The 12,900-nt window shown below is 40.5% G+C and overlaps 2 protein-coding genes and 1 long non-coding RNA gene across 5 annotated transcripts in view; 1 reads left to right on the forward strand and 2 right to left on the reverse strand.

The window, feature by feature from the left end:
- The window catches only part of LOC100879669 (uncharacterized), an 87,859-nt gene extending 81,849 nt beyond the window's left edge, over positions 1–6,010 (reverse strand). The window contains exon 1 of one of the 2 annotated variants that reach the window (XM_076530665.1): positions 5,871–6,010. The gene's annotated coding sequence lies outside the window, so the exon portion shown is untranslated. Of the gene's footprint in view, positions 1–4,001; positions 4,631–5,870 lie in introns of those variants that run through there. The other variant, XM_012281550.2, reaches the window with a different exon arrangement.
- Positions 5,960–6,600, forward strand: LOC143264265 (uncharacterized). 2 transcript variants are annotated; one of them, XR_013037859.1, is made up of 2 exons: positions 5,960–6,089; positions 6,147–6,600. It is a non-coding gene; the product is annotated as an uncharacterized LOC143264265 (long non-coding RNA). The 2 variants fall into 2 exon arrangements; XR_013037858.1 differs by having other exon boundaries at positions 5,967–6,089; positions 6,156–6,600.
- A 247-nt stretch (positions 6,601–6,847) lies between these two features.
- LOC100879558 (dynein axonemal intermediate chain 4) lies at positions 6,848–10,268 on the reverse strand. The gene is made up of 5 exons (XM_012281541.2): positions 10,134–10,268; positions 9,893–10,054; positions 9,259–9,744; positions 8,689–9,082; positions 6,848–8,482 (listed from the first exon to the last, which is right to left on the reverse strand). The coding sequence occupies exons 3-5, from the start codon at positions 9,741–9,743 to the stop codon at positions 7,085–7,087; spliced, it is 2,277 nt and encodes a 758-aa protein (XP_012136931.2). The 5' UTR covers position 9,744; positions 9,893–10,054; positions 10,134–10,268; the 3' UTR covers positions 6,848–7,084.
- Positions 10,269–12,900: the final 2,632 nt, after the last annotated feature.

Below are 12,900 nucleotides of genomic sequence, written 5' to 3' on the forward strand. Positions count from 1 at the left end.
TAATCACTACTGTTTGAAATTACTACACGTTACATCGCCATGCGTTGAAATCGATAAACCTTACAATTACTCCTCGTCGTAATTACTACGCGTTATATCGCCATATGTGTAAATAGCTACGCGTTGTAATCGTCGAAACTCGTAATCACTACGTTTTGAAATTACTACACGTTATATCGCCAAGTGTGTAAATACCTACGCGTAATCATCAAAGATCGTAATCACGGTTTGAAATCAGTACACGTTATACCGCTACACGTAGAAATAGCTATACGTCATGAACGAATGTTATAATCAAGCGTTGTCATTACTGCGCCTTATATCGCTACGCATGGAAATAATCGCGACTCATTGTAATTGGCGTGCATTGTAGAGTCATGCATCGAAGTGGCAACGAGCTGCCACACATAGCAATTAACACGCGTTATAATTATCATACGTGATCATCGTTCTATCGGTACTTGAAAGTTCTCATCAAAATTTTCTTAACCAACAAGCAACACGCTAAAACGACTATAAAAACCTAATGTAAATTGTACGAAATGATCAATTCGTGCGTCATTAGACGATAAGATCGGAGTACGAATGAATTTTTAAACGGCAAGTACACGTGTGCAACATTGTTAGCCGGTTTTCTATTTGACCGTTACGTGTTTCAAGGTGGTGATTTGGCGAGAGGTGCGAGGCTGTTGGCAATTTTCTGCGCATTATACCTCTCGTTACACCTACGCGCGGTTCACTGATCGACGGTTCGGGCCGCTCGTCTTTAACTAGCGACGTGATCGCTTCTTCTGTTACGTTCTTTTCGCGAACCGCAACATTTCGAGGGTGCTTTTCGCTTGCAACTCGTTGTTAAATTGTATGTAAATGATCGAGCGTCGATCGCGTTTGACTTTGCTCGTTAATTCCGTCGATTGCGGCCAACATCAGCTGTCGCTCGAAGCGCTTCGAGGAAATTACCCCTTTCGCTGAGCCAACGATCCAGCGAAAAATCACGCTATACGTGCGTTTGCGTGTAATCAAACTGTTCTGACGTGTCGTGTTAAGTTATTTAATTTCTTTCAATAAGAAAGAAATACATATTAATATTTAAGGATACGTTATCGACCGTTTACTATCTCGTAATCGGTTAAATTCCTTTAAGAACCTTAAAGACTCGCGATCAGGTCATAACATTGTCGATAACCGGGATAATTCTCGACGTTTATTACGGACACTGCGATAGCGATAACGCTGTATCGATAATAGACATATTGATCGTTTGAAATCTACATAACGGCTGTGAAATTGAAAAATTTTCACGCGTGTTCGGTTCGCGCTTTTGATTTATGCGTTAAAAAGAAGTGGTGTTCTTTGATATCCGATATGTTAGGCAAAACCAAATCGGATTTATTGGCAATCAGTATCGAACGAGCGGAATAAATGAACCGCGAACAGTTAATATCGCTTCTGCTAGTTCGCGAAGGATAGAAAATGTCGCGAGATGATTTATTGGAAAAGGACGGCGATGATTTTTTTTCGAGAACAATAATCTCGAACGCGACAAGTAATACTCAAGATTTATGCCCGTCTCTCCGTTGATGGAGCAATCATTTATTCTCTTTATTAATTGATTATTCAGTCCCGATCGCGTATACGATGATATATGACCCCTGTGGAAGTACTCCGTTAAGGAACAAGAATCTACTAGTCGCGCGAGCATAAATTACCAACGCTGATAACGAAGCCCACGCATTTTCTCGAGGTCTTGTTTTTCTTTTCGCCTGTTCGGTGTCATGTCCAGTTGGTGGCGGTGTTGGGGACGGCTAAATAAACCCGCCGGAAAGCGTTTCTTCACACTTGGTCCAGGTAAAAAAGACGACCGACCGTACGATAAATCCGATAACGGAGTGAATTATATTCATGAATAATTCCACGGGAACTTTCGTTACGAGACTTCGGCGACTAATCGTTATCAACAACCGATATACTTTGTGGGATGGATATCGACGCCGAGAAACATCGGTCTGACTACCACCGATCATTTAAAACCACCTCCCGATTCGAGACCCGATCATCCTGAACCCACATTATACGCTTTTCTTTCCGATTTCAAAAACTATGCCTATATTTTTCGAGAACAATCTTTCCTGCTAACAATATTAAATGATCAAATCATTTACGATTTTTAGTACGGAAATTTTCAAAATTTATTTCAGTATTTTTCTTAGACACTGATACTACTAAATCTCAATGTCTCTAGAACTCAATATTCCTAGATTCTGATTTCCCCCAGTTATAGTTCCCTAAGTCACCATGCTCCTAGATCCTGATATCCCTAGACCACGATATTACTAGATCGTGATATCTCCTGAAATCTCGATATACCTAGATGCAAATATCCCTAGATCCAAATATCCTTAGATCCAAATATCCCTAGATCCAAATATACCTAAATAGAAATATCCCTGGGTCCAAATATCTCTAGACCCCAATCTCCCTAGATCCAAATATCCCTAAATAGAAATATTCCTAGGTCCAAATATCTCTAGACCCCAATCTCCCTAGACTCCAATCTCCCTAGATCCAAATATCCCTAAATAGAAATATCCCTAGGTCCAAATCTTCCTAGATCCCAATCTCCCTAGATCCCAATCTGCCTAGATCTCAATCTCCCTAGATCCCAATCTCCCTAGGTCCCAATCTCCCTAGATCCCTATGTGCCTAGATCCCAATCTCCCTAGATCCCAATCTGCCTAGATCCCAATCTCCCTAGGTCCCAATCTCCCTAGATCCCAATACCCCTAGATACCAATACCCCTAGAGTCAAATATCCCTAGGTTCCGATGCCGCTAGATTTCGATATCTCCAGATTTCAGCGACCCAATATCTCTAAATCCCTAGATCCTTGAATCTAGAACATAGAGGTCCTAGTAATAATTCAGATATTCCTGAATGCCTATCTCGCTAGTTACAATATTAAATTCTTCCCGTACACCTCTTCCTTCCCTCATCAATAATTAACAATTATAAAATATATCGGTTCGTCGAATAACTTTCCAGTGTATAAAAAATGACTGATGCTATAATTCGCGTTACGAATCGAAATATTTCGAAATTTCCTATATTCGAAGCAGGTATGACCGAATGTCCCGAAAACGTGTATTCCGACGAAAGATGGAACAAGAGAAAGATTAAAAATCCACGTGGCCATGGTTGTTCGGAGTCCAGGTGAAAGAATGCGGTTGCGCCGCGTGCAGGTTGCACCGTTGCATCGGAGCAGCCAGGAATTAGATGAAGATACAGGTACGTGATGCATCGTCACGATTAGTCGAATAGGAGGAGGCCCATTACAGATAAAAGTTTATGAGAGCGAATGGTACATCGAACAGATAACAGGTGCATTATGTGCATTGCGCTCGAATCGAGGAATTCTTTCTGAGATCAATCCGCGGATCGCAATTAGGTGCACGAAAGCGTTTCGCGTTGAGAACGCACACGGGCGCCATAGATATTGGACCAACGCGGACTCCAGAACTCGTTAATCTTTCTTGAAACGTATAATTGGAAACGTTAATTGGGTTACACGGGCGCTGCGAGATAAGCTCTTTGTTACGGGTATCAAAGTGACAATGACCCGTTAGGAAGGGAGAAAAATTTTAATTAGACGCCTGGGACGAATGGTAGCCGTGGAACAATGCCAACCTTTGACTCGAAATGCACGCTGAGATGGCGGAACTTCTTAACCTCCTTTCGTGTTTGCGACAGTTGTTATAGACGCGACAATTACCGTCAAATTCGATTGTGGAAATTTCATTTAATCCATAACTGATATGGTGGTCATTTTAAAACGCGTTGACTAAGTAAAAAAATATGTTTCGTACCTTTGAAAAAAAGTTAAGTAAATTAATTAAATAAAAGTTGCTTGTACGCTTGAATTTTATAGACTCCATTTTATCAATTACGGATTAAATATACATGGGATAAATATGCTATTTAAAAAAAAAATTGTTGTCACTTACTTGGGAAGCACCCGTTATATCCGAGAACGTTGATGTTCATAGCGTACCGAATGCACGTGAAAACGTGTAATTTCGCGTGCATGCCGCCCCTCCTGCCAAAGACTCGATTCCATACACCGTACGCGTTAACTCGAAACCACACTTTTGTATCGAATCAGCCGCGCCACGATTTTAAACCGTAAGAACTTTTGAACGAACGCGTATTCACCGCGTCGCGATTCAACTTCGGCCCGGTCGACAGTCAGCTGGTGAAATGAACGTGGAATCAGTCAGGATTCGTCGTGAACAGAGTGGTCACGGTATAACTCGTCGTTCCCCGGCAACATCAGCTTCGCCACTATTCCCTGGTTGCACATGTTCCTCGCTATTAAGCAGTCTTCACACTGACCAGTATCCCTGATCGCGTCAATGATCGAGATAGTATCGTCGAACGATACACGCGATCGATTCCAACCTTCGACAACAAACTGTCAACAACCACGTACTACACGATGTACATATTAAACGCACGCTGATTGGTTGACCAAGACCCACACACAGCCAATACTATCACTCCAATCGAAATGAAGGTTAACTGTGTTTTTGCATGGAGACAGTGGCGGATTTACTCGCGAGGTGATCACCTCAGGCAATGTAAATTTAAATTAATATCTCTTGCCTAGTATATAATTCTTACTTCTATATATCTCCTGTTCTTGTTCGATACAAGAGTGTAGGACACTAAGGAATTTATGAATGTACGTTTCGATATAATCCACACGTACATCATTCGCTCTTAAATCAAGATGGAGCTCCAAAAATCTGTATATGTGCCTCGGGCTCCTCGAAGGTTAAATCCGCCATTGCATGGAGAATTGAAATCGATCCTTTTTCTCTATCTTACAATTTGTCACGGCATAATGTTTTCACGTGTAGATCGTAGATAATCGAGTCACTTGTAACACAATCGATTGTATGCACGTAGATTTTGATCGAGTGAAGCGTGTGTTCGTTCCGGACGATCAAAAAATATACGATGAATTCGTGACACGCGGTAATCGTGACAGTTCGGTATGCGCAGACGCGAATTCTTGGCGCGCGACAAACAACATAATGACCGTCGATGTTAACGCCGACGTGCTTCTACTGCCAAGAAAACGAAACTAATCGCCGGTACGATTGATAGGACATCCGTCCGTTCTCTTACGTGTATGTATTTTTCACACCAAACTCACGCACCCGCGTTCCTCCACACGTCGCGCGTAAGACTGACATTCCAGGTCAACCGTCCCTGTCGAATTCTGATTCGTCAAATTGTCACGAGGGATGGAGAGGGGTGAAGGACAAAGTCTCTATTCGATGCGCCATATTCAAACATCTAAATCGATTTGATACATCCATCGTTTTAATATACGAATTCTTTCATTTGTGTATTAAAATTTTGTTAAGCACTGTATTAACACTTGACTATTCATTTGCTGTTATTTCAACTTATAAACAAAATCGACTGTTTCGACACTTGAGATATATTTTATGGAACTGTAATAAAATTATAAATGAAAGTAAACTACAAATGCATACATAAAAACTGTCAAACTAATTTTGTATAATACACGCAATTAAATAACAAATAAAAAATTTTACAATTTTGATTATACAGCGACAAAAACAAGAATCACTGCAACTTTGAAATGTGTGTATACAAAGTTGCCTTCGCCATCAATGTAATAACGTTAATGACATGTTAAAATTCCAAGAGACAGAATGTACGTGTCGATAAAAAGTAAAAATAATATCCCGAATGAAACGATAGCGAGAAGGAACATATCTCCATGCGAAAGCACACGTTATCGGTAGAAGGAATCAAATAAAGAAACGTTCTAAAGTTACCTCTGACCGGGCAGCAGGTCTTCACCGACCAATCGAACTCGTGGTATCCTCACCGCCTCCCTGCTCGTTTGACTAACTTATTTCGAGATTGGTCCCGTCGGTTTGAAACGCGAGTCCTTGTTGGCTCGATCGAACGTGCGTGTCCATGCGGATAAAGTGTGTACCCCTAACACGTACTATGAAGCTCGAATGATACGTGGAGTACAACGAATACGTTCGGTAAGCTAACTCACGGTTGTTATTCAAATGTTTGGCCGGCCTAAGAAGAGTATTTAGTTCGCGTAGTTGAGTGCGGGCGTAATAAGACTGCCTGCTGACGGCGGTAGCGCGGTTCGTGCCCGCAAGCGGCAGCAGCCAGGGAAGCCCCTCTACCATGGCACTCTCCTGCAACTCCTCCGAGCAAGCCAGCCAGCCATCCGTGCCGACTTGCCTGCCTACCAGGCCCCACAGTGGGCCCCGGTACCGGAGTTCCATCCTGAATCGAAATGGTCGCTTTGCTTTCCAACCTTTGCGCGAATCATGAGAAGCTTCGGGCACGATTCGCTCCAGGGGACCGAAAGGGGTCCCCACCGTACTGGATTTAGCCTCGGGCTGCACGGCCGATAAAGGAGTTCAAAATGTCGTGCCGTGTCTGCTCTGTGTAACGATGTAAACACAGACGACACCTTCGTCACGTAAATGATATGTAATTGCTACTTTTTTATACATTAAAGAATATGCTTCTACCTTACATTTTGCAACTTTGCAGTACATGCTCCCTTTAATAGATGACTCCTGTTTAAGTTGACATTTTTTATACAAATTACATTATGTTACTGATGTTATATTATACAAAATAATGTAGAAGATGTATGTTACTGTATTTTAATTTAATATTACTATGAGATGATTATTTTCAAGGCGAATTCAATGTAAGAATATATAAAGCGTTTATAAAGACTTTTTAATGAATTTGTATGCAATGGAGAGAACAATAATTTAAAGTACATAGTACATGTTTTGAAAACTATGTAGCTGGCGCCATCTGTCGGTACGAATATATATTAGTAAAATAGACTTCCTCTATTCAACTCGAGTTTAGTAATTGAATGTATAATTTGTAATGCAAGAGATCTATTCTGGTCCTATATATTTATCAAAAACTTACTAATATAACTCAAATACTCTAGGATAAAATACTTCATTGAATAAGGCAATCTCTAAATAAGGCAACTTCAAGTCTTCTTGTGTTTAGAGAACGGTGGTCCAAGCTTCTTCAACTTTTTCAAAAGGTTCGGCTTCGTAATCATCACTTTCTCGATCGAATCAATCAGTACTTGTTCTTGGTTATACGGTGGAAACGGCATACCCTCTAAGCTATAAAGATACACGACACCTTCTACGTCCCCAACGACCAGCTGATTACCATCCGCAGTGAAATCAGCCATAACGAATCTGGCACTGTTAGGTGACACCGTGATGGACACAGGAGCGTAAGTTTTCCTTCTAATATCCCATATGCAAACCTCATTATTAACAATACTGGCAATGATCGTAGAATGAGTAGGGCACCATGCAGCGTATCGAACGCACGCCATCGTCGTGGACATTGTGATTAATGGTTCCGTGAGTCCGTCTGCCCAGATACGAATGCACCAATCGGCGCCACACGTTAAAAATATTTTCGGACAATAAGGAGAGAACATCATCGAGTATACTGGCCCGTCATGGGCCAGGAAACTATGTATATGCTGATATAGGTAATTCGTGGAACATTTGTAAATGCAGCCCTCGTCCGAGGCGACGAAGTAGAGCATGGTTGAAGTGGGGTGCCTGCGAAGCACCAACGCCCCAGGACTTCTATTGAATGACACGTCGTAAACGTTGCAATGGGTGGTTCTATTAACGCCCGGTAGCGTGCCCTCTATTCTGAAGATCTTCATGATCTTCGTAGATGTGAAATCTTGAACGTAACGATACGAATATACACAGCCATCTTGATCGCAAGTATAGATCTGCTCCTGGTACTCGAACTGCTCGTCGCCGGCCCACCACTGGACCTGCCATTGCGGTGAGCTCGAAGGAGACGTGGCCCTATGACTTTTTCGTACTATGTTGATATGCTCACTGCTCACGTCGATCACTATGATCTCACCATTGTAAAAACCAACAGCCAGCAGATTCGGTTTATCCCGACTCCAGTCGATGTCCGCCACTGGACTATTGAAACTGTAAGTTCGAGCTGGGATATCGGGATTCTTTGCGCTCCAGAGTAACACAACACCATTTTGTGTATGGGACTTTTCCTTTGCTCCGTATCCCACTGCCAGAATGCTTGGGTTAACGTAATTCCAGCGGAAAGTAGATACTGGCCTTCCTTCGCTTATTTCGCAGGTATTGGCCCAGAGAAGATCCAAACTGTAGGTGAACTCCAAGTCAAGACTACAGGGATCTTGCTTGATTAATCCGGTGAAACGTTTTTGAGCATGGATGAAGATGTTGCTCGCTATTATGCGTTCTATCACACGCACTGCGTTCCAAAAATTAGGGTGCCGAAATATGGTCGTCAATTCGTCCTCGGAGGTCTTTGTTCCTAACTCTGTCTTCATCTTTGGTAATCTGGACTTTAACTCCTATGAATTACAAATTCGGTTAATTACTTTGTGAACTACAATATGAAAGTAGATTAAACTAGAGAAATATTCGATGCAATAGGTAACACTGGCAGAAGGAATTAAATCTCCAAATTCTCAAATCACTAAGATAACTTATATCACAAAGTGTTACATAAACCTGCCAATGTCCTCCTAACTTACGATGAACAGAGGATTATTCGGACCTCTGCTTGTAACAAATGTTCCATGGACTCCTTCGTGTGCACTACGAGCAGGTTATCTTCTTTGAGCATCATTTCGGGTGTAGCATATACATCATGCATCACCCAATTGTTCACAAACACGCCTCGATTTTTACGTTTCTTTCGATCAAGATACGTTCCTCGCGATTGTGTGAGCACCTGTATGGTCTGAGTTTCGGAGTCTACCACTTTCCTGTTCGATCCAGGCCCAACTGTTTTATACTCGTAATTCTCGTTTTCTACCTTAATCGCCATACCCTCTGGCGAGCGTAAATCACCCGTGCGTGGTTGCATCTCGAAAAGGAAAAATGTTTCTGTTTCCCTCAGAATGATCGTCACCGTTTCTGGTCGGGTAGGAAAAATATTTGGATCGATACTAGATAAACGAAGAAGCTTTAGAAAATAGAGAAATCTCTGTTCGTTCATTATTAACGTAGGAATTATTAAACGTCCTCAAAAATTAAATTTGATTTAATAACTCAAACTACTGGCGAATATAATAACTTTCCGAGAATAACGACGGTACTCTCTGAATCCGAAACTTACAATTACCTAGGTAGATTGAACTGGGAAGGAGCTGTATCCTCGTCTTGGTCGCCTGACTCTACTGTTTGAGTGGATAATAAACTTTCAAACTGTACATCATCTTCTAGCATTACGCTAGGTGCTATGGAAGATGTCCTAGCAATCGACATCGAACTTTTGAAGTCGCTCATAATGGAAGGAGAAGACAGCAATTGACTTCCGCTGACACTGCTAGTCTGAGACAATCCGATTGCCTCAAACGCGGTCATTTGACGTTCGTCGATCGAACTGAATGTCGGATGGGTTAATAATTTTGGCGTGACGTCGGTATCATTTTCTATGATACGAAATGCTTGTCGATTTCGTAAAAGAGCCGAGGTTAGGTTCTTTCCTGCAATCTTGCGCCTTCCCGCGCCGCTAAGTTTGAATCTGGACGAGGCTGGACTCTCAAATTTCGTACTTTGACCCCTCGAGGGGATCCTCTGCGAGGAATCTGCTTCGTCTGTCTTCATTCTACAAAAATTAATTGTTGTATACTTTGTCGCTATCTTTATATAATACTGTTGTTGTTTTCTGGTTTCACGAGATAAGAAAATTGTTGATTTTAGTGTCGTTTGATACGACGTTCCTGAGACGTCATTTTATTCATGATATTACTTACGTTTAACGTTTCAAACACGTTTTATTTTCACTTTTAATCTACTTCGAATGTAGCGAGTAACGTATTTATTTCTAACTCCATGGTGATGCAGAAATCAATTATGTGGTAGCAGCAGGTTCGTCGATATTTCAGAATTATTATGAAAATTTATTTTTTCTTAATCTAAATTAATTTTTAAACGTTTATCTTGATGTGCATATGCATGATGTAGAAAATATTGAAAATCATTAATCTCTTATACTTGACTTTGTAACTTTTTTGTCCGCGTTTTTCTTTTGCACCACTCAACCAATTCTCATCAAATTTTGCACGCAAATGCGTATGTACATCCAGATGGACATAGAAAAAAAATTTTAAATGCATTAAAGTCTACACGGACATGGTTTTTCGGTAATTATTCCTCCGTGACATTCGCGGGTGGCGCGCAGGAGGAATATACACACGATAATGAACATGCAAAATCGTTAATTACTCACTTTCTGAGCACAGTCTATGAACTTTTATGATTAAAGAATGGTCAGCAATGTATTATTTACATGGTTCGATGATAAAAGTTCATAAATAATGTTCGGGTAATGAGTAATTAATTATTTTGTTGCAGCCTTGCGATACGTACATGAGCCGCCTATGTCAATTCTACTGAGCATACAAAGTGCAATATTTCGGCACTTTGACGACGCAGTATGGTCCCTGAGGCATTTAGAAACAAATTTCTATTAGGGTTTGATGCGTTTTGATGCCTAATAAAGCCAGAAAATCAATTTTTGTCGAATTCGGTCCAAAACGGTACAGGTGGCGCCATCTAGCGGCGAGCGGCGGAACTACGAAAAACTAAAATTTCGATTTTCTCGAAAACTAGGCACTTTTCCAAAATTCTGAGATATACAAATTGTTCCTTGTCGCCTACGGAATCGAACGAATCTACTTATAGCCCGCTAGGACCATTATTAAAGAAAATAGAGAAATAGCCCATTTCATGGACTAAAAAATTGCCGTCCATCTAGCGGCGAAAATTGGAACTATAAAAATAGAAAATCTCGATTTTCTCGAAAACCAGGCACTCTTTCGAAATTCTGAGACATACAAATTATTCCTTGTGGCCTAAGGAATCGTACGAATGGAATTATAGCCCGCTAGGACCATTATTAAAGAAAATAAAAAAAATATAATTTCATGGAGAAATTTTTGTGGCGCCATCTAGCGGCGAAACTGTGAACTAAACTGAAAAACCGTATGTCCTTACATGCGTTACAGAAAAATATAAAAAGTAATATTTCGCAACTTTAACGACGCAGTATGCTTCTTTAGACATTTTAAAGCAATTTTTATTGAATAAGTTATTCATTTTATTGCCTATTAAACCCAGAAAATCAATTTCTATTTGACCCCTTAACGCGTGTTCGGACATACGGTTTTTCATTTTAGTTCGCAGTTTCGCCGCTAGATGGCGCCACAAATTTTCTCCATGAAATGACATTTTTTTTATTTTCTTTAATAATGGTCCTAGCGGGCTATAATTCGATTCGTTCGATTCCTTAGGCCACAAGGAATAATTTGTATATCTCAGAATTTCGAAAGAGTGCCTAGTTTTCGAGAAAATCGAGATTTTCTATTTTTGTAGTTCCAACTTTCGCCGCTAGATGGACGGCAATTTTTTAGTCCATGAAATGGGCTATTTCTCTATTTTCTTTAATAATGGTCCTAGCGGGCTATAAGTAGATTCGTTCGATTCCGTAGGCGACAAGGAACAATTTGTATATCTCAGAATTTTGGAAAAGTGCCTAGTTTTCGAGAAAATCGAAATTTTAGTTTTTCGTAGTTCCGCCGCTCGCCGCTAGATGGCGCCACCTGTACCGTTTTGGACCGAATTCGACAAAAATTGATTTTCTGGCTTTATTAGGCATCGAAACGCATCAAACCCTAATAGAAATTTGTTTCTAAATGCCTCAGGGACCATTCTGCGTCGTCAAAGTGCCGAAATATTGCACTTTGTATGCTCAGTAGAATTGACATAGGCGGCTCATGTACGTATCGCAAGGCTGCAACAAAATAATTAATTACTCATTCCCCGAACATTATTTACGAACTTTTATCATCGAACCATGTAAATAATGCATTGCTGACCATTCTTTAATCATAAAAGTTCATAGGCTGTGCTCAGAAAGTGAGTAATTAACGATTTTGCATGTTCATTATCGTGTGTATATTCCTCCTGCGCGCCACCCGCGAATGTCACGGAGGAATAATTACCAAAAAACCATGTCCGTGTAGACTTTAATGCAAAATTGAATTTGCTCGCGCTTATGTACTTGACTTTTCAACTTTTTTGTCCACGTTTTTCTCTTGCACCACTCAACCAATTCAACCGGATGACACGGTTGACCATTTTTGCTTTAGCGTAAAATTTACTTGCTCGCTCAACATTGTTAGGTTAGGTGCGGAGCGCCTCAATCAAACAGACCTAGTATACAAACATATAAGTTCGTGATTAGATATGTGTTTATTAATCTTGCGTCTACTTCTGTGTTTACGATACGAGAATAACAGATCTTAATATTGATAAGCTGCGTGATAAGAACCAATACAAAATGAATTAATAAAATTTGTCCATTGCTCATTGTAAATACAATACTCTCAGTTACAACATTAACGTTGTAAAGAACGTTAGTAGAACATAAAATATTACCTTCCGATTTTGAATAATCAATTATGTAAATTGAAAAATTTTTAAATCCCAAACTACTGTTTGAAAAGTACCCGGAAAAGTTGATTGATTTGTATCAATTACGTACTCTATCGATGCAATAGGGAACTTGTACTAACTACGTTGCACAAACGGTCGATAAATAGCGATCCAGCAGTTAGGGTACAGCGTTAATCAAATGGTGGTTTTAAAGCGCTGGATGAATATCGCAGTTCCAGAATTGTAAATACACCCGAGGTACGACCGTGAAAAATAAAACGAGAAGTACGTAACATACGTGCGAACAATTATTGGAGATAACATT

This window comes from Megachile rotundata, chromosome 4, assembly GCF_050947335.1.
Source record: "Megachile rotundata isolate GNS110a chromosome 4, iyMegRotu1, whole genome shotgun sequence".
Classification (NCBI taxonomy): Eukaryota; Metazoa; Arthropoda; class Insecta; order Hymenoptera; family Megachilidae; genus Megachile; species Megachile rotundata.

Bases quoted from the DNA above. Each gene is read 5' to 3' on its own strand.
- LOC100879558 (XM_012281541.2), bottom strand. From the start codon at position 9,743: ATGAAGACAGACGAAGCAGATTCCTCGCAGAGGATCCCCTCGAGGGGT. The intron at 9,083-9,258 runs GTAATTGTAAGT...TCGTTTATCTAG, and splicing joins TCCCAGTTCAATCTACCTAG to TATCGATCCAAATATTTTTC. The intron at 8,483-8,688 runs GTCCGAATAATC...TGTAATTCATAG, and splicing joins AACATTTGTTACAAGCAGAG to GAGTTAAAGTCCAGATTACC.